At 41.0% G+C, this 22,124-nt stretch overlaps 1 protein-coding gene across 5 annotated transcripts in view; it reads left to right on the top strand.

Annotated features, from left to right (window-relative positions):
- The window catches only part of RALGAPA1 (Ral GTPase activating protein catalytic alpha subunit 1), a 205,992-nt gene that overhangs the window by 49,377 nt on the left and 134,491 nt on the right, over positions 1 to 22,124 (top strand). For 3 of the 5 annotated variants that reach the window (XM_019551375.1, XM_019551378.1, XM_019551377.1), the window contains exons 14-17: positions 1,004 to 1,133; positions 5,265 to 5,502; positions 10,427 to 10,588; positions 17,915 to 18,055. In XM_019551375.1, coding sequence (XP_019406920.1) covers positions 1,004 to 1,133; positions 5,265 to 5,502; positions 10,427 to 10,588; positions 17,915 to 18,055 — 671 coding nt within the window. The remainder of the gene's footprint in view (positions 1 to 1,003; positions 1,134 to 5,264; positions 5,503 to 10,426; positions 10,589 to 17,914; positions 18,056 to 22,124) is intronic. The other 2 variants (XM_019551376.1, XM_019551379.1) reach the window with 1 other exon arrangement.

Raw genomic sequence — 22,124 nt, 5'->3', positions numbered from 1 at the left:
GAAACATTAATCTAATTACCATATTTACTTTAATCTAAGACCACCTTGAATTAAAGATAAACCCCCCCCCCCAAGGAAAATTTCTGTGCTTGGAAAATTATAAATTTGTTCTGATTTTTTCCATGTATTGCATCTACATATTGAGTGGCTGTCTTAAATTCATCCCCCAAAGCAGGAGCTAGAGCAGGGGTGGGCAATTATTTTGGGTGGAGGGCTGCTTACTGAGTTTTGGCAAGCCATCGAGGGCCGCATGATAGGCGGCCTGGGGCAGATGAATATTACTTTTCTAATTTTTTTAGGGGCCCCTCAGGCTGGATAGAAAGGTCTGGCAGGTCGCATCTGGCCCCCAGGCCGCATTTTGCCCACCCCTGAGCTATAGGCCAGATCCCTGCCCCTTGCCTTCCCTGACTGTCCCCCCCATGCCTATCCTGCTGTAGCCTGTCATTTGTATCCTGTCTCCTCTTCCCCCCCCCCGTGCCTGTGCCTACCCCCTTGTTGCCTGCCTGCCCTGCCCCTCCCCCCCCATGCCTGCCTGCCCTTCCCCTTGTCTCCCTAATGCTCCTCCCAGCCTGTGAGTCTTCCCTGCAGTTCCTCCACCATGCACCCATCATCCCATGCTTCATGAGCTACCTTAGTCCAGGACAGGCAGCAGCTCAGCTCCAGGCTGGCAGTTTTAAGATGACTTTTCTTTTCCTCACAGTGATTGTTGGGGGGGGCTCATTTTGGATTTGAGTAAATATGGTAAAACTTTAACATTTAAGGCCTTTGGGAGCAGGTGATAAGGCTTAGCACACTTGAAAGGGAACTAGAGGAAATAGACTTCAGAAAATATGAGACAAGAATGGTAGACTTCTTAAAATACAACATGTAAAGCTTTTTTGGACTTTTATCCTCTATATTAAAAAAAAAATGTATTTCTAGAAAGAAACAATGTGAACTGTCTTCTATAATAAGGAACCTAGTTTAAATATATACTCAAAAATAACTCTGATATTTTTTACAGGGAACAGATGCTGCTTGTGCTGCTCCGGGTCACAGAATCTGTGCTGAAAATACCACCGCCAACTTTCCTGCAATACTACGGAAGAAAAAATTCTACTTTAGCAGGAAGACTCGCAGGACCTCTTTTCCAGGTAATTAAATACAAATTTGATATGAATTTAACTAGATCAAAAAAACTAGATGTAACAGAAGTAGTTGACCCATTTGCCATCCAGGACCAAATTTGAGAAGTAATTGATACCTAAATTACAATATTAAGAATGTTGCAGATTAAAGGACCTGTGATATCTAGTATGACTATTTATATGTAGTAGCAGGCTGACAGCTATTTTTGTCAGTCACTCAGAAATGCTATTTTTGCATTTAGACTTGAGTTTAATATGTATAACAGAAAGAGAGCTTAAGTAATGCTGTTAGTAGCTATGCCCTGAAGAATTACTCTCCTCATTTAGCTAAAACATACCTGTTCCCTAACCCTTTTATAACTTCATTGACAAGATCATTTTAGATACAGAAGTCATGCTTACTCTGTATTTGTTCATACATCTTCACTCCATGGAATAGATATCACTGCAGCTTTTCTGTAGTGTTTAGAACAGTGGTTTCATAGTTTCATAGTAGGTCGGGTCAGAAGGGACCTGAGCAGATCATCAAGTCCAACCCCCTGCCCGGTACTTTGCACTTTTCAGTATTGAATCCCATCCTGTTCTCATCCGCCCACCCCTATAACCTGTCTAGATCTAGTTGCAGCCTGTCCCTCTCCTCCAGCATGCCCACTTCTCCCCACATCTTAGTGCCATCCGTGAATTTGAACAAGCTGCTTTTCACCCCCCTCGTCCAAGTCACTGATGAAGATGTTGAACAGTGCAGGCCCGAGGACTGAGGTCTGGGGGACCCCACTGCCTATATCTCTCCAGGTTGAAAAAGACGTGTCCACCACCACTTTCTGGGTGTAGCCCTCCAGCCAATTCGCAGCCCATCTGACCATGTAGGCATCGATGCCACACTCGCCTAATTTCTTAATGAGAATGGGGGTAAGAGACCGTGTTGAACACCTTCCTAAAGTCTAGAAAGACTGTGTCCACTTTGACACCTACATCCAAGGATTTTATGACCTGGTCATAGAAGGCCACCAGGTTGGTTTGACAGGACCTGCCTCAAATGAACCCATGTTGGTTGCCCCTAAGCATGATCTCCCCTGCTGGCCCCTTGTAGATGCACTCCTGGATAATTTTCTCAAAGAGCTTCCCCAGGACTGAGGTAAAATTAACGGGCCTGTAGTTTCCTGGGTCCATCTTCCTTCCTTTCTTGAAAATGGGGACCACATTGGCCCTTTTCCAGTCCCCTGGCACCTTGCCAGAGCACCACGAGTGTTTGTAAAGCCATGCCAGGGGTCCTGCAGTGGCCTCTGCTGATTCCTTCAGCACTCTGGAGTGGAGATCATCAGGACCTACTGATGTGAACACGTCTAGACCCACCAGAAGTTCCCTGACTAGGTCCTCACTGACCCTGGGCCTGGCAGCACCTCCCCTCATTCCGGACGGGGTTGCCCCGGTCCCTGCTCAGAAAGATTGAGGCAAAGATTCCCAACCTTTTTTATACTGTGGACCAGCATGGGAGCAGGACGGGGTGCAGAGCCAGCTGCCTCTCCAGAGCTGCCCTGGCTCCCTGCTTTAACCCCTCATGTGACTGCTGGCAGCGGAAGCCACTTGCCAAGGCAGACAGACGGGGCTCTGATCGGGGGCTCGTACCACAACCCAGCAGCCAACCCTTCCCAGTGGTTGGGAACCTCTGGTTTAGAACCTGGAGTACAATGCAGGCTGCTTTAAAACATCAGTGGGTAACCCAGGCAGCAATTTAAATTGTATAATTTTATTGGCAAATCCTATACATTCTTATGAAAATGAATTAAGCACTCCTGCTACTTCCTCTTGGAACACTGAGCCTCAGTGTGTGACTCGGTTAGTATCTAATTAAGGCTAGTTAAATTGTAATTCAATGTCCTGCCACAAGCAGTTTATCAAGCACCTCTCTGCATTTGGTCTGGCAGCTTCTTAAATTACTTAAGTACTCTCTACCCAGACCTGCTATAAATTAGGCAGACTTTTGCACACTACAGAGTTTTAACTCCATGCTTAAAGCTCCCCTATGGTGATAGAACCCAGCAAGGTTTCTGCTGCCATCTTGCAAGATTAGCCAACCAGTGGACATTTCAGAGAATTATTTATCAACTAAGTCTGCCATACGTGGCCTAGATTGTACCAAGATTCCAAATGAAGACTATTAATTGTACTCTGGAAAATGGATTATAAACAGTAAAGGTGAGATCAATCATTTTTCTTTACAAGGAAGTCAGTTTGCTGACCCGTTAGAGACACCTGTTGTTAGATGGTTATAACTTTTCCTTGTGAGAAAACTAGTCTTTTTTTTGGTGGGAAAGTGGAGTATTAATACTGTTGCTTAAATCAGGCCAATATCAAATTAATTTTAAGTATGTTTTATGGATTAGACTCACATGTGACAACAGACTAAAATTATTTAGCAGCTCAGAGTTTCAATTCAATAAAGCGTTGTTATGGTCTGGTCAAGTCCTCCCTTGTACAATCACCATTTTGTTGCAAGTGATTCAGTTGTTGGACCCTGAATGTTTCTAAGCAGCTTTGTACTGTGTGTCTAGCTTTGGATCTTCAAGGCACACTTCTGTCTTAGTATCCTCATATGACACCTGTTGTTTGACTCTGCAACCCAGCCATCTCAGGCCTTGTCACAGACCTCCAGGCACCTGCCACCAGTTGGCGTATGAATGCTTTTCTGGAGTTTTATTGCCATAGGCACTCTTTGGTTGCAGTTTTAATTCCTTTGGGCACAGCATGGTAGGAAAGCAAAGAATAAGCCTTAGCAAAGACATTTCTTACCCACAGTCATATTGCTATTTAAAAAAATTCAAGAGTGACAGATTATGGGGAAGGAGAAGCAAAAGTCCTAAAATTCACCCTGTACTAGTCAGCTCTCAATCCATCTGCAATGCTTTGTTAGGATTTCCAGGTAGACGAATTCCTTCTGCCACTTTCTCTTTCCCCCTCTTCCTTCCCTGTGGTCATGGTCATCTCACAAAGCTTCAGAGCAGCTAATTTTCCGAAGTGTTCTCTCTATTTCCAGCTTGAAAAAGCTAAGCCTTCCAAAGTTAGGCTTCTACCTGAGCAGAAAATTCACGGTTCTAAATCGGGTGTCAGCACTCTATGGCTAATGAGCCAGAAATGGCCCACAAGAGTCCAGTCCTGCATGGGACAGCACAGAGGTCGGAAGCATACAGCTGCGCTGTGCTGCTCATCCCCTCTGCAGCAACCTTCTCTGCAGCCCTCCCTGCTGTTGTCTTATGTCTGTGTCTACCCTTGCTGCAGAATTTGTGCCTCTCCATTACCCATGGGGTTGGGGATCAGCAGCAAGTCTAAGTGCAGGCAACTTGGGTGCTCCTGGGGGGTGGAGATTTGAGGCCTACAGCAAAGGGCTGAATTGGAAACAAAGACCCATGGCAGCAAAACATTGCCCAAACGCTGTTCTAAGGAGTAGGGCCAGTAGTAGAGTCATTCAAAGTTGGTATCACATATCGCTGTTACAAAGTCTTCTCTGTGCATGAAGTTTGGGGAATATCTCACTATTTTTGAAAAGAGAAAGAAATAAGCTATGAAGGGAGTCCAAACTACACTGAAATAGTCATATAAACCTGTTTAATATTACATTTAAGTTATGAATGTCTGTTATGAATCATAGATGCAGTTAACTATGTTAGTTTGAAGTCAAGTAGAAGGCAGGTAGGTATGCACATTGTAGACTGGCTAAAGTAGATATATAACACAAGCTTTTTTGGGGTAGAGCTTATTTCATCAGATGCTGTCTGATGAAGTGAGCTCTGACCCATGAAAGCTGGAGAGTGCGAGAGCTCTACTTCAGTTAGTCTATAAGGTACAAATCTACCCTGTCTTTTATGAATCATACCAGTCTGTTTCTACAGCTAAATAATTTAACATACTGCACAGCTATGAATGGGAATAAAAGCATCATAAACAAATGCTTAATCACATGAGAATCCATTCACAATTTGTGTATGAGTATTGCAAAGAAGGGCATTATTAGCACTGCATAGAAATATCTGTGACTGATAGAGAAGTTATTTCTGTTTTAAAACCATAATGTTTGAATGCTTTTCTTTTGCCTTATGTTGGGAAGCCAACTATTATCACTTTAATTATTTATTCTTTTAGACACTTATAGTAGCCTGGATCAAAGCAAATCTAAACGTGTACATCTCCCGAGAACTTTGGGATGACTTGTTGTCAGTAATGTCATCTCTGACATACTGGGAAGAGCTTGCCACTGAGTGGTCACTGACTATGGAGACACTAACTAAAGTATTAGCTAGAAACTTGTATAGCCTGGACCTCAGTGACTTACCATTGGATAAATTAAGTGAACAGAAACAGAAAAAGCACAAAGGCAAAGGTAAGAAAAAACTTATTGTTTGACTGATTTTTAATTCAAGCTGGGAAGGTGGGACATTATGAGCACACAGTCCTGTATACATTTGAGGAGGCAACATGGCCTTATGGATGGAACACTGGACTGAAACTAGGGAAATCTGTGTTCCCTTCCTAGCCCAGCAATTGACCTAATGAATGTGGTTTCTGGCCAATCACTTCTGTGTATCAATTTCCATATCCTTAAGACTAGGATAATGTTATTGATCACTTTTGCAAAATGGTTCGAGATCTGATGATGAACAGCTTTATTACAGGCTGGTACTATAGATAGAAATCTGTAATGAACATGCAAAAATCATGGTTTTTTTCCTACTCTGCTTGTTGTCTTATAATTCTGATTGATATGATTGTTCAAAAGAAAGAGGAAGATGCTTGTTTATAAAAACTCTGGATATTAATGAGAAATTATATATTCTGATATTTTCTTCCCTTTGGGAGGGTAGAGATGCATGTTCCTGTTTTCCTTTAATATTAAACACATTTTTCTCCACGTCCAAATTCTGCTTCTGAGAATTGGCGTACTGCAGAGGTGCAAGGATTATGTTGTTTTCATTGTTGTTCTGTATCACGTAGATGGGAGAAACGCAACATATATTCTTAAACTTGTCCATTAAGATTACTCCGGAGCTTGCCTTATCTGTCTTTTACAGTCTTCTCAGGCCCCATTAATCAGCAGGGATCCTGGTTTTCTTCTGTTTAACACCCCCCCCAAATTCTCTGGTGTTTAAAAAGCACAAATCCCACCCTCTAAAATCCTCTGAACACTACCCCCTCCCCAAAATCTGCATTTTCCAGTGATTAAAATGAAATGCCACTATAGAGAGAGATCGATTGATTGATCGATTGAATAGTACGGGTTCACTGATAGAGATTTTGGGGGCTGATACCAATAGCTGATGTTTAAGGAGGCATATCAGCCAATACTGATCTGTCACTGGTACGTGTTGTAGGGCTTCGGCCCCTTCTCAATAGGTGCCTTGCCGCCAAGTGATGTCAGGGTGAGATCGGGCTCTGGTGCCACCTAGATGGTTCGGGTGCTGCTCCTACTTGCCTATCAGATCTCTGTTCATTATTGGGGAGGCAGTTCCCTGCAGGTGGGCCTAAGCCGAAGGGGTCTCTACCCTGGTCTTTCTTCGTGGGGCTCCAACCTCCCCTTTATCCCACCCTTACCACGTCCACGGCCTGGGCAAATGCTGCACCCCGTAGGTCTTCCCCTGGATGATCTTGCCTCATCCATGCCGCCCGCCTCGAGACGGGTCCGGTCTTCCCGACCATCAAAATCTTCCCCGTGGTCAGTCCCTCAACATCAGGTCAGCTCAGGCAACTAAACCTGCCCCAGCTTGGGGCTAATTGTAACTAAAAACTCAACTGAAAGTGTCCAATATCTGCCAACGGGCTCCTAGGATTCCATCTCCCAGTGCCCACTCGGGGCAGTGGGGATGGGGAAGGGGCTCATCCATCCCTTCCCTCCTAGTAGTTGTTGGGACAGGCAGCCTCCCCGTGCCCCACCCTGGTCAGTCTTCCCAGCATGACTGCCTCTGGGTCCCAGCTGACCTGTAGTCGGTTTCCTGTTCCCTACAACTGGTGGGGCTCGTAGTTCCCATGCAGGGCTGCATAGCCGCCTGCACCTTCCTCCTTGCCAAGCTGCCCGAGAGGTCTAGCAGTTCCCTGCTGCCATTCCCAGCCATAGTACCTGGGCTCCCTAATGGGGCTGTGATGCTGCTCTCGGGTGTTCCTCTGTTCCTGAGGCTTGTGCTCTTCATTCTGTCTGCCGGAGTCCTCCAACAGACGCTCAGCTCCGTTTCCCCACACTCGGGACTTGGGCTTCCTTGCTCTGCAGTCAGCATCTCCCAGCTGGCATCCCGCTCTTCTTCCCCTGGCTGCACAGCTGTGTTCCCAGCTGCTTTTTGAGCACCCCATGCCTCTCCAGAGCCCCGCTGTTTGCCGATTCGCAGGCTTAGGCAACTCCGGAACTGCGGAGCCTGCGTCAGTGTTTCTTCCTGGGTGCCACTCATCTGGACCCCTGCAGTAAGTATCGGGGTCCGTGAGGCAGGGGTCTGGGACGTGTTAAAGGGGCTTTTACTTCCCCTCTCACATGATCCACTATCTGATACAGCTGCCTCCAGATGGTAAGTCTGGTGTGGTGGAAGGGGTGTGGGGGGGCAGATCAACACCCCCCTGCAGTGAGGGAGGGGGCAGGGAGAGTGGAAAGCACTGCCCAAGGGGGGCATGGGATGGAGGCTTGTGGGGTGGGGGCAGCTCCTGCCACTGCTTGCACCCCAAGAAGGTGGGGCTGGGGTCTTGTGTGTCCCTGGATCTGTGTGACATGGCACGAGCGGCAGCTGCGGGGTGGAGCTGGAGCCAGCACTGCACAGGGCTGTACTTGATGGGGGCTGGGCTCAGAGTGGGCTCTGGCTGTGCTGGGAGGAGGCCACATGTTTTTCTGGCACTTGGGTGGTGGTGGAGCATTCAGCCAGGGCTGTGGCTGGGAGCAGAGCTACAGTGAAATTCAGGGTGGCCTCCTCCCAGCACAGCCAGAGCCCACTCTGAGCCCATCCCCCTCTGACAACAGCTGCACATCACTGGTACCGGCTGCACCCTGCAGTTGCCACCCACCCAGCGCCATGCAGGTCCAGGAGCACATGTGCCCCACCTTCCTGCAGCGCAAGCAGCAACAGGAGCCACCCCCCACATGAGCCACAGCTCAGTCCCATAACCTCCCAACCCACCCACCTAGGCAGCGCCTACCCTTGCCCCTTCCCTCATCACAGGAGGCATTGATCTGCCCCCCACACTCCTTTCCTTCCCTTCCATCTACCCTTCTGACTTACCAGTTGGAAGGCGCTGTCCACGCTGCCAGCTGTACTCTGTGCTGTGGCTGCGCGCAGCATGGGCATTTATCAAATATCTGATATATAGACTATCTTCTTCATTTTGGTACCGATCCAATACCAAATCAATGTATTGGTGCACCTCTAATATATAAGTATTGGTTTAACCCTGTTTTATTGATATAGTTATAATTTTAAAGCCATTTGGAAGCCTACCAGTGCTTCAATCATTCTAATAAAATAAATTCTAAATACCTATATATTTTGGCATTTGATTTTGGTTTTCTTATTCTAGAAAATCAGAGCTCCCTCTTCACTCACCATGACATGGGTCCAGCTGCAGCTGTCTCACATGCTGCTTTGTGGCACTGAATAGCCCTGATATGCCAGTGCCCTACCCCTGCTCATGCTGTTGCTCCTCACTCCCAGCCCCTCATTCCCAACCCGTAGCCCCCTGGCCCCACACCCCAATCCTGAGAGAAAGGGGGTGTGGGCATAGGCAGCACATCAGGCAGTGAGGGTGAGGCACCTACCCCCTGAGATTTCTGAGCTCTGGGCTGGTGCTACCTCTGTGGCCCAGTGGGGGAAGGAGTACCACGCTTTCATGGCCACCAAGGTGAGGTGCAGCAGTGGCAGGGAGTTGTCCCTCACTGCAACTGTGTGGGCAGGGGGCATGGTTTGGCCAGGGTACAGCCCCATGCCCCACTGTGGGTACAGAAATCTGAGGAGGCATATGCTCTACCCCTCCCACCCTCCTGATGCATCACCTATTCCCCCTGACCCTCGGCATTATCTATGCCCCACCTCACCCTATAGACTTACCAGGATGGAGCTGCTCTCCATTACACTACCTGGCTGCCATATGCATGTGTGTGCACACATGCATGTGGCACCCCCTGCATCCCACTCCCCCAGCCCCAAGCAACCCGTTGCAGCCTGGAACTCTGCCAGCCTGCAAAGGGAAACCCACAGTTTCCCACTTTTTTCTCCTTTAAAGGAGAAAATCTACCTTTTGCCATGTTTTTCCACAAGAAAGGGAAATGGAAACCAGGTCCCTAGAGAGTGAAAAATAGTCATAAACATGTATTCCTGCATGTCAACAGTGAACGAAAGTCTGTGCTTAGATTAAAATGGGTATAGTTAACAGAATACTTGCTTAAGCACATTCTGAAGCATGAAAAAGAACATTTTGTTTAAAAAAAAAAAACAACCCCAAACAAACCCTTATATATGGAAGACCAAAACACAACGTTCAGACCAAGAAAATGCATTCAAGTGATGGCATATTTGGCACATATTGCTTACACTGTGGATCAGTGTTCTGTTAAAACATATTTTTATTGGTGTTCCTTACTTGTTTCTTAAAATACACATTGTTTATTCAAATAGTTCCAGCACCTACTTTAGTCAGCATCCTATAAGCATTACTTCTGGGGAGCATTTGCAAAACTTCCATTCAGAATTTCTCTTTCTCTTTAAAATCTTTTAATTGATATTTCATATTGTGATCAGTTTCATATGGATCTTACAAATGCATTTTCCATTAAGCCATTTTATTTTTTTCTTATGTTAAGATGTTTTGATACTTTATCACTTATGGTTCCTGATTCTTCATAGCATCTAATTAATTAAAACACATGGTTCATAAATTGGCATTATATGTCTTGTCTAGTGGCAAAATAATGGAAATGGTCTTGGAAAAAAGAATAGCTATCTACAGTATTCATTTTATCTATATATATCCTTTCTAATCTTATTTCTCTTGAATCTATGAACTGGAAAAGTCAGAAAGGAACTACAACAGTAATAGTACTAGAGGCTTTGAACCAGAATGGATGCCCCTCAATTGGTGTTGGTTGATAAGAGTTCAATATTGATTTTTTTTAAATGCTAGTATACTATACAGCTTCTAATCTATAGTCACATGCTTAACATTGCAAGACTGATACATTGACAATGGAGTGGAAAATATTTGAAAAGGTGGCCACTTAAAATATCTAGTACATGAGCATCTCACAGGATTAAATGAATAAGTTCACAATTCTATTTTTTCAGGAGTTGGGCATGAGTTCCAAAAATCATCTGTTGATAAGTCCTTTTCTAGAGGCTGGAGCCGTGATCAGCCTGGACAGGCTCCAATGAGACAGCGCAGTGCTACAACTACTGGATCTCCAGGAACAGAAAAGGCAAGAAGCATAGTACGGCAAAAAACAGTTGGTATGTATCTGTAAAAACTAAGGGGTGTGTTGAGAGGGGAGAGGAAACGTATTCATAACTGAACATTTTTTGTATCTACTTGGAGAGCTTTTCTTTCTATGTGCATTCATTTGTAATGTATTTGAATATGTTGTACTGTCTTTTATAGTGTTTTGTGGGTAAGTGAAAAGCATTTGGTTTCTAAATGTAGATTTTTGGCAAGTGCAGATGATTTTAAGCAGTGTGTTGATGCTTCTTTGCAATAAGTCCCATTGTTTAGGCACAAATTACCCTTATTTATTGAAAGATTTAAACATACTTTGTTTTAGTCTGTTCTTGCTTTCTAGCTAAATAACATTATGTGTAGTTAGTTAATATAAAGCCCTCTAAAAAGGTGTCTTCATACTTTTTTTTTGGTTTAAATTATGCAAGGGATTTCCAAAATACTGTACTGTAATGAAAAGTGTGTAAAGTATGTGAATCGGCTAGTTATTAAAATGTTTTGTCTTTGATATATCTTAAAACCTCCAGGATCCATGGATATGCACACATGTGTACAGATCTAAATTTATACACATTAATTTCTTGTCTTCACTACTTGCAGATATTCTTTTCTGTTTTAAAAATGAGTAGTGATGGTCCGTATTTCTGGTGGATTACTCAGACTCGTATGCATTTGTATGACCTGCTTAGGAAACTCTGATGTGAAGGGGATGAAATGCTTATATACCAATCCATCTCCAAAGGTGATCTGTGCTGTCTACTGCATGAAGGAAAATTACATTGATTTAAATTTATTAAAAAAAAATAAAATCTTTAAAAAATTTTATATTGCTGTGTTAGTATCTTCATAATAGTAGGTGATCTCATTTAGCAAGTGCTGTCTTTTTATTAATACTTCCTAAGAGCAGGTACACTGTGACACAGTTTATGATGCAGGGAATACAGGTCAGCAACTGAGTCTATAATTGTTCTTCCTTTTCCCCAAAATTTTACAGCCAATTTAAATTTTTAAGTCACAGGGTTTAATTAAGATCTTCTTTTCTCCTCAAACTACTTTGCAATATTACTAGAAAACTGTAGACCTCCACCAGGATTGGGAACACATTGTACCAGGGCAGTTCAGGCATATAGGACAACAATCATGGGCTCCACAGGATTTAAAAGGAACAACTTTAAATGTCTGGCTTTCTCATGCATTCAGACACAAAATTGCACTTGCGGTTGTTTATGTAGAGCAAGCTCTGACATCTGATTTGATTAAGTAGTCTTCATGGTTCAATTATACATTTATTTATCTGAATTTAGCTGATGATGGCTGTTAAAACAGTTTTCTGTTAAATCTTCAGCGCCTTCAGAACACAATGCCTGATTAAAGTTTCTGTTTTGGTTTCTTGAAAGTGTATGCACTTCAGATATTTTGTCAGATGCTACTGCAGTTTGACTAAGTTTTTAATGGATTCATGTTAGTATGTTAGTTTCCTTTTAAAAGAAGTTGGATATTTGCATGGTTTGGATCCTAAATCACTGACATTTATCCTGATCAAGCAATCCATTTGACATAGCATCAAATTATTCTGATTTTAAGCTTCTCATACTATAGCTTATATTGCTTTTGCCTTTGTCCTCAAAGCAATCATATCTTTATAGTCTATTTCTGCATCAACATAAACAGTTAATATCTCAGACCTCTTTCATACTTGCATGGAAATATATTTTCTGTGCACAGTCATACCAACACTAGTATTACAATAAGGTACAAAGGCATGAATTAGTTACCAAAAAAGCCAGCATTCTTAGCAGGGCATAAGTGATGCCTTTATCTTTTGAGATCTAGGTGCTCTGCAAATGGCTAACACTTTTTGCCCAGTACAAAAAACTGTCCATATTGGTTGCAGGGGTGTAGATTGTAAGTGTGTTGGTCTAAGGATATAGGCAGACAAGGTTCTTTGGGTGAATCTGATATCTTTTATTAGACCAACTTAAATAGTTGGAAAAATTTTTCTTAGCAAGCTTTCAGGTTTAAAAACCCTAAATCAGGCTGAGGAAGCATCTGCAGCTAGTGTGTGGTCTTCCCAGATGGAATGAATAGTAAAGAAGCCAGAGGCTGGTATGCCTGCAAGAAAGGCAGTCAGTGAAGATGTTTGAAAGAGCCACCTGGATACCATGTGAAGAATTGCTGCAGTACAGAAGAAAACCCCCCATGAATTGCACACTGCTGGTTATGACATATCACCCCTCCCTCAAACCCATACAGAAAATCCTCAAACAATTACAACCCATACTAGAAGCAGACCCAATTCTTAAAGAGATCTTCCCAGAAACACCCTCCCTAGCCTTCAAACAAGAACCTCGCTGACCTCATCACCAGAAGTAAGCTTCCTATAGCCCAGAACACACTGAATGGATTCAAACCATGCCAGGACAAGAAATGCAAAACCTGCTAACACATCTCTACCACTTGCACAATTACTACACCCCACAACAGAACCATCTGCATTCCCGAATGTTAACTGCACCTCCAGAAATGTATCTCATCCAATGCACCAAATGCCCTGATGGAAAATACGTAAGAGAGACCAAACTACAACTGCGCGCTGGTATGAACACACACCAGAAATATATTAAAGACAAAAATACCCAATTACCTGTGAGGGGACATTTTGCACAAGAAAACCACTCTCTCTCCCATCTCTCTCTTCTAATACTCAAAGGGAATTTACAAAACACTTTTCACAAACGAGCCTATGAACTTCAATTCTTCAACCTCCTGGATACAAAAAATCATGGACTAAATATAGACATTGGATTTTTATGATACATTATAACCTGCCTGGCATCTAACTGTACAGGTACCTCTCCACTCTTTACCTGCTACATTCATCCCTCTTCTCCCACCCAGGCTGTCTCTCACCCACTGACTCCTCAATTTACATCTTCACTGACTGTCTTTCTTGTATGCATACCAGCCTCTGGCTTCTATACTATTCATTCCATCCAGGAAGAGCACACACCAACTGCAGATGCTTCCTCAGCCTGCCAAAGGGTTTTAAAACCTGAAAGCTTGCTAAGAATCTTTTTCCATTTATTTAAGTTGGTCTAATAAAAGATATCAGATTCACCCAAAGAACCTTGTCTGCATATTGGTTGCGGGCATTTTAAGTGATGAATGAGTACTGTACTTCTTGTGAAGTATAGTATCAAACAAGTAGTATCCTTCTAACTGGTAGTGTTATCATGTATACCTAAAATTTACTTGAATGCATAATCAGATACTTTTTTTTTATTTTAGTTCTTATATTAACTATATTTCAAGCAAACGATCCAAATATTTATTGGACTCACTGTACTGCTTAACCTGCAATAAATTGAGAAATATACTGAACTTCCTTAATCCAGTTTTGCATACAGAAAGTTAGTGATTCATAGTATACAAAGCTAAATTTAAAGCCTCTCACTGGTGATGCCTTGGTTTAACAGCTAATTTAGTTAGAAAACATCATGGTTTCCTTTCCCTTTCTTCTAAAGAACGAAGACAGGCAGTGCTTATTGCCATGTTTAATCCCATGCGTCATTATTTTAAACCCTGTAATCTTCATCATGAAAAGACTGTGTGTTAATACGTCAGAGCACTGAGAGAGGTATTTGTTTCATTTATTTTAAATATGTGTACATAACACACTGTGATAATGGTAGTATTTGGCACCCAGGTGTAGAATAAATCTGTCCTACATAGTATTTGGTTGTCAGTTCCTCCTCTTAAATTCAGTGTTTTTTCTGTAAATAGGCCTGAATTTAAGTCTGGAATTTAGTCAGTCCTTAGATGTTGCATGCTCTTTAATATGCAGTTCATTTCCTTTGATTGTGAGGCATTTACTCCTTATGTTTGAGTAGGAAGGAAGTGCATGTCAAATATTTTATGGTAAGAAAAAGCTGGGGTTCCCTTTCTAGCTGTATGTTCTGTGTACATTTGAGCAGGTTGGGGTTTTTTTGAGTCATCCTCATTCCAGCACATTAGTTGTGCTTCAAGTGTATATGTATTTATATGACTCAAGAATAAAGCCTACAGGTTTTGATATGCAGTATATACATTTTTAAAGCCTGATCTTATATAAATTATTTTTGGAAAAGGGCCTCTAAATTCTGTATGCATATGGGTTGAAAAATCTTCTATACTGAATTTAGATACAAGACTACTCCTAGCCTAAACTACAGATTTTGGTACTAGCGAAGTATCATAATGTGATATTTACCATTCTGTAGTCAGGTTATCAATGAGGAGCAAAAGTGAATAATGTGAGCTATAAGGGATGTATTTGGTAGCCATGTTGGTCTGAGATAAAAAGAAATGCAAACCTCTAGAACTCTTGGTTCAGAGATAATACCTTTTATTAGACCAGCTAAGAAATCACAAAAAAAATCTTTTAAAAAGAGATGATAGTTGTGTGATTTCTTAGTTGGTCTAATAAAAGGTACTATTGGTACTGAACCAAGAGTTCTAGCGTTTTGCATCTATACTGTGAGAACTCGGTAATAAAATCTTGTACAAGAATCTGGCTCCAATAACATTTACTTGCATATCACACTCTCCCAAATAAGATAATACTTTCTTTTGGGAAAGTAGAATGATGATTTCCACCCCCCACAGAATTCTAACCACTGTAATACAGGCTTACCCAGGCTGAATACTGGGCTCACCGTTGCTAAACTTCCCAACTATATTCTGCAGGAAGACAGAGGCCACGTTATCAGCCTCACACCCTCTGGCTGCAGCATCATCACAGCAGCTTTTGTTTGATCATCTAACTGGGCAGTGATTGTGACAGGTTTAAACTTGAAGTTGTGGTGCTTCAGCCAGAGGGCAAGAGAGGCTGTTGAGCGGACTCTACCTTTCCTTTATGAAACATGGAATCTAGCACAGCCACTGGCAGCCATTCAGTCATCCTCATGCCTCCATCCTGATATAGAAATCAGCTTCCTCATTTAAAACATGACGTGCTTACATGAGCAACAAGGCTGCTTTGATGCACTATAATTGCAGCGTGTCAGAGCAGACTGGATTAACTGAGTCTGCTAGAGCCATGCTCCAGCAGACTCCAGCATCTCATGTATCAGTGTCCCTGTGCTGAAAAGTGGCAGCAGGGGCGCTTTAAGTAAAGTTTGTTTGATGAGCTTTAGTTAAAGCAACCCCACCCCCATCAGAGCCACTCTGATTAAAGTTCTCCTGTGCCCCACCCCTCACCCCACGCACCCCACTCCTAGAGCATGGGTATAAATGCTCATGTTACTGAGTTTTGGAGGCCTAATTTTTGGGGGTGAAAGTGTGTATGGGATGTGAGTAATTATGGTAGTTAAAAAGTCAGCATACGATAAAAACATTGCATATCCTCTTTTTTATCTCTTCCTCTTCTAAAAATATATATATATGGAAGGAGAGTAAATTTTGACATTTTTTTCATTGCCTACTGTATTCAAAAAAATTAAGCGTGGCTTTGCCCACTTGTAACCTGTTATAATAGTCTGGTGGTATTTATTTTAAAAGTCCTGTCACTCAACTTTTGTTCATTTACAGACCTCAAATCCTGGCTCTCTACTTTGCTACTGGTGGGAACATGGCATATCTTATTTAAAATAAAAGTTAAGCTACACTAGTTAATGCAGTTCACAGCTCCTCATATACTAATGGTTTGCATTTTTATCTTAGAAAATGTACTTATAAATATCTATTCTCTTCATTGCAAATGGGCTAGATTAGTCAACAGTCTGAGATGCTATTTCAGAACAAAGAGGGTACAAACCTCTTGGGTAAAAATAACATTTAAAATTTATGTGATCTGGTGTTTAATATAAGAAGTTTGATATGTTCTCTTTAGCTTGAAAAAACATCTAATACTCTAGTTCCTTTGATTTAAGATGCACAAAAACATGCCATATACTTAAATAATAGACTATGACTTATAGATCTTAAAAGTAAAAGACAGTTGGAGTCTTGCATGTGAAGTTGCATGTAAACTTCAGAGTAAACAACTTCTACTTTATTTATGAGGGAGAAACCAAGTTTAATAGAAAACTGTTTCAGTTCAGCGTTCCTAGGTGGTTGTAGAACTGCCACTATACTTGTCATCTGTATTTTCTAGTTTGCATACATTAAATCACCAATTTTTTCTGCATGTTGCTGTGTTAGAAGCATCCTTTTACTTGGGTTTATAAGTGTGATGTGCTCAAATTTCACTTGTACCATGTCCACATACTTCTGATTCCCTTGCAGATCAGGAGCACTCAATTTTATTAAGTATAATATTCCAAAACATTGTGTACATCAGACAAAGTCTGGTTTTAAGTATATCTATAATCTTTATTTTTTTAAAGCACCAAAATTCACATAATAGAAAATGTCAGTGAATGTTTTTATGTTATTTACTTAAGTTTCTTGCTATTTAAAATGTAAAGAGGAAACTAGTTGAAAACTGTGAATTGTATCTTTTAAGAGCTTTAATCATACTCAGAACTGAGTTGCAATATCTGTTCTTGCTGATATCGTAGGAAATGAACATAAACATGTTATATACCAGGAATCAGTTGAGACTACTAGGAAAAAATGGGAAATACTACCCTGGTTCCACAACCATATGCTTTCGCATAAAATCAGTGGGACTGCTCACATGAGTTTAGGGGTGCTGGATCAAGATAAGAAATTGTTCATTAGAATCTGGAACTATATTCAGGAACTATATTCAAAATCTCTTTGCAAATAATCAGTTGTTAATTTAATGCTTCTCAGGCTTCAATTTTATTTGGAACTATTTCTTGTACTATGCATTACTGTAGACAAAAAATTCAGTTGTCTTTCAAAATTTTTTGTTTTGGAAATTCCTGAATTGAATTTAAGTTTATTGGGTTATGTAAAAATCATGAGACTCGTGTTTAATAAGACAGCTAACTATAGAAAGGGCAAATAAAGTGTAAATTGCTTTTTAGATTAGAATTGCACAGATTCTGAGTGCTTTCAAGATAGTTTTGAATTTGTTGATTTTTTTCAACCCCCGATGCAGCGGAAAAAAGTGCTATTTAATTCACTTCTCAGTTTTGGATGGAAAATCATTGTAACAGTCATAATATTGCTGCTTTACATAAACAGTTAAAAACTCAAAATGTTTTATGTGTCCACTGATTTTTTTTCTTTCTTACAGCTCTGCCAATATCTGCCGTGCTGAAATGTTTTAATTTTAAAATTTTCTTCCTTTTTATCTTTGTTTTCTCTGTTGCTGCTTTTTCTGTGACACAAGCCTTTCATTATTGTCACTCTTCTTTTTTCCTTCCCCACTTCTTTCTTTTCCTTTTTTAAAGCCATGAGAAGCCGATCCATTGGTGAATGTGCTCTGCCATCGGCCTATATACGCAGTGCTAAAAGTGCTCCTGTTCTGATCCATACTTCCAAACCCTTCTTGCCTGATATTGTTCTCACTCCCCTTTCTGATGAGCTTTCAGGTAGTGCCACCTCTGCTAATTTCTGCACCCCCTTTATCACTTTTTTAATTCTTCTGCTTTCAAATTCTGCTAAATCAATAAATTCTTCAAAGTAAAATATTCAGGGGGAGGGGGAGGAGCAGGGAAGAGATTTAAGAATGAGCATTTTGAGTTGCATGAAATATCATGCTATATTTGCAATCCATCCTGGAACTGTTAGAAGTTAGTGCTGTGCCAATCTGAACTATTGTCAGTGTGTAAATGACAGAACTCTTGTTTTTTTCAGTTTATTAAATAGGTGCAATATAAAATTCAAATGCCAGGAAATAAAAATAATCTAAATTTTTATTTGATATGGATGGGGAAAAAGGTCTGCTTGACTTGCCATAGTGAATGTTTCAATATAGCAGTGTTTTAACTTATTGTCCACAGACCTTGTATGGGCATTCTTGTGGCAACTGTACAGAGGAATAATTTGTGATTAGATATCCTTTTAAAAATGCAGTATGGTGAAGTACATTCTGTAGTATGTTTTAAAGAATGAAAAAGTAAAAAAAGTTAAGCCCTTGCAGTAGCATTTAAAGATAAGGATGACATTTGGGTCCAGTGCACCGCTGGAAGTTAAACTTTGTTAAAATTTCCAAACTTGAAAATGCCAAGGGGTGCTTATTGTATTGCTTATATTCCAGACTGTACTTTGATCTAAGTCAGCATGGCTTAGGTTCATGATCATATCATCTGTACTGCCTCTGTGGATAGAGAAGATGCCAGTGGTGTTATGTGGAGGCAGCCCTTTCTTATCTAACTGAATACTTATTGAAGGTTGCAGGATAGGGTAGAGAGATAACATCATCACAATGATGGCAGTAAAGAGTTTGTTTTTTATGGAAGATATTAGCCAAACCTTAACCCCCTCCCCCCATCCATCTCACTCTTTTGACTATTAAACATCCCTCATGGCATCTTGAGTCTGGAAGTGGTTTGGGAGCTCAGTCCTGCTGCCCCGGAGTCTATTTTAAGAGAGAAGACATTTCAAAAACACACATTTACTATAGTCTATGATACTGTGTCTGTTCCATTTCTTCATCATATAATTGAAGGCTTATTCTAAAAGTATCTATAGCACAATCTCCTGTTCTTACTAAGTTTTCATCTTCAGTCAGCAGTGACAAAATTACGGCTTTATTATGTTGAGCCTATGATTTTGAGCTTGTTTGATGAGGGAACCTTGGGATATCTTCCTAGTGAGCCTGACCTGATTCAGAATCATTACCTTTTGCCATGCTTAATCCATCTCAGTTTGGCATCATGTATCATTCAGAATATGTTTATACTAGAGACAGGAGGTGTAAGCATTAATCCAGCTAGCTCAGGTGCTAATAGCTCAGCTGTAATAACATAAGCATCAGTGTGGGTTAGCCACCCAGTCACATACTTAAGATCCTGCATGTTCTTGTATCAGCTGTGCTGGAAACCATGCTTCTGAGGCTTCGCTGTTGTGGGTACCTAAATTATCTCAGATAAGGAACACTGACAGAAGTGACATTTGTCATGCGATCATCCCTCTGACAGTGCTCTCCAGCTGTCCCATGACAAAAGGTGCACAGCTGCAGAGCACTTTAAAAGTGGCCAATTGTGCGACAAATTAACCCTTATGTAATAAGAGATCAGATGAAGGTGCTCCAAAGTGGAGTGTCTTAGCAACCTTCTATCAGTCCCTGCACACGATCAGGGCAGAGCTGATGCAGCCCAGCTTTGCCCCTGGTGCTGTCTGCAGGGAGGGAGGGGGAGCATGCTGCAGGCTGGGGTTTGCCCATTCTGAGCTGGAGTGGGGAATGGGTGGATTGCTACAGTGCCCTAGAACTGCCTATGTGGCCCACAAATAATTGCCTACCCCTGTTTCTAACTCATTGCACTTTCTGTGAAGCACCATGAGTTAGGGCAGGGGAGCTTACTGTTACCTCTCCTGATTACAGTGTAAACATCACTTAGTAAGGTACTATGAAGTTTTTGGAAAAAAAGAACCATGATTGAACACTCAGCTTATCCAGAGACAGGGCCATGGCCCATGTTAATTTCTCTAAAGGTTATAATTTGATTCTCTCTTCCTACCTGTTTCTCATTAGAATTGTAACTAATCTACTTTTCCTCATTCTTTATCATTAATCTTTTATCACCTGCTGGTGATAATGAAAGGCGTATGAAACTATTGTTGGAGTTATTGATGGGTGTATTAGTAGCTGTTTTACCAGCCAGTCTCCTCCTTACCTGTAATTACAGAACAATGAATTGAAGTTTAAGAAGGAAAAAATGCAAAACAGAGCATTATCTGCATTCTCAAACTGCAGCTCAGTAGCTCAAGACTAAAACCATGGCAGTGTAGAGAAGGAAAAGGCCATAAAGGAAAACCTCTGAGATTCTACCTGTGCATTTTAGTATTTTATCCAAGCTGGCGCTAAATGTGCTAGGTAATGGGGCTTTCACAGACAAGTATATCTTACTAATCGGCAGTTTCTCTATTCTTAATGTCATCCCATTCTCTTTTTTTTCCTTTTATTATGCTTAAACTTATTATGCTAAAACAATTCCTTTTACTCCAGTTTTAATCCCTTCCATTTGCTTATGGTCTTATTAAATTTCATCCTAGCAACTATTTGAATTAGGAGTACTTTCTCAGGTCTTTTTTTTTTTTTTTGCTCTAAACGTAAAAGTCAAATGAGTCATGATAATGATGGGTAGGTTGGGTAGTTAAGATGCGTAGTTCAGTTAAGTCATAAAAAAGAAAAAAAAAATCTTAGCTTGCTTGTAAGACTCCTTTTCCAGAATCCTATTTTATCTTCTGAAATAGACCAGAGCCAGTTCTAGGATGTTTTTAAGCTAATTTGTACAAGTATTTTTCTTTGTCTGTTGCGTTGTTAGCAGAACAGACTCTTTCTTATCATCTCTTATCTAACAAGCTCTTATGAGCCTTTTTGAACAGCTTGCCTCCTTTTTTTTCTTTAGTATTCCTAATTAGTTTCTTCAGCATTCCAGATACTATAGTATAAGAAACAGGTTGGACTGAATACTAGTTTTCAGCTTTTTTGGTGCATAACCCACTTTAACCCACCTATTGGTAAAGAATGGTGGGATGTAGGTCTCTTGTCCCTGTTTTAGGGAGATGGTATAAACTTGTGAGACCTAGCAGAGTGTTTATTAACAAGACTAGAGTTATGTTCCATTTCTGCCACTGGTTTGCTGGATAACCTCTGGCAAATTATGTATATTCTTGGTGCTTCAGCTCTCCATCCGTAAAAAGAAGCTAGCAATATTTACCTCAGTTGGTAAGTGTTTTGAGATCTGTAGCGAAAATGGGTAAAAGGTAGATAGATCAGATGTGGGGGATAGAGGTTTTCAAGGTACAATAATAGGATGAAAATGGTTAGTAGAAGTGTGTGCCCATCTGACTGACTTAAAGTTCCTCTTAATTCAGCTGTGGCTTTAGCATTGGTATTTATGATTTTTTACTTATATAATTGAATTCAGTTTTTTGTGCAGAATTTATAATTTTTAACCGATTAAATGTTATTTACTAATGTCAGTCTATTCCTAAATTTGTTTAATAAAAGATTAGCTTAACCAAAATAGTTTCTAAATACACCTTTGGGTAGAATAGAGTTGGCAAGTTGAATTAGCACCTTAGAGGTGATCTGTTAAGTGGCCTTGTAGCCCTGTACTGATGATGCATCTTGATCTTTTAATGTAGAAACCTTGATTGAATATTCAACTACATAAGGAAATGCATTTAGGACCACATCAGTTTACTGTCAGAAGAAGTGCCAAATAAGCTACAAGGAGCTTTCCAAGAGGACATCCATATATGGGACCTTAAAAGTATCTAGACATCTTAAAATCAGAGGACCAAAAACACTCTTCTGTCTTGAAGCAGTTGATGGAGTGTTTTTCTAGAGCATCCTTCTCCCCCACAAAAATAATTATGGTCCTGAATTAAGCCAAATGGTCCTGTTTTTAATTAAATGGAAACACTGCAGTAGTGTAATACTTTAGTACGAAAGGTGAGAGCAAGGCTTTTTCTTTGTTCTTTCTTGTA

This window comes from Crocodylus porosus, unplaced genomic scaffold (genome assembly GCF_001723895.1).
Source record: "Crocodylus porosus isolate Cpor-Errol unplaced genomic scaffold, CroPor_comp1, whole genome shotgun sequence".
NCBI classification, from domain to species: domain Eukaryota; kingdom Metazoa; phylum Chordata; order Crocodylia; family Crocodylidae; genus Crocodylus; species Crocodylus porosus.
Note: the sequence above shows the minus strand (reverse complement) of the source record. Positions and strands in the feature narration are given on the sequence as shown.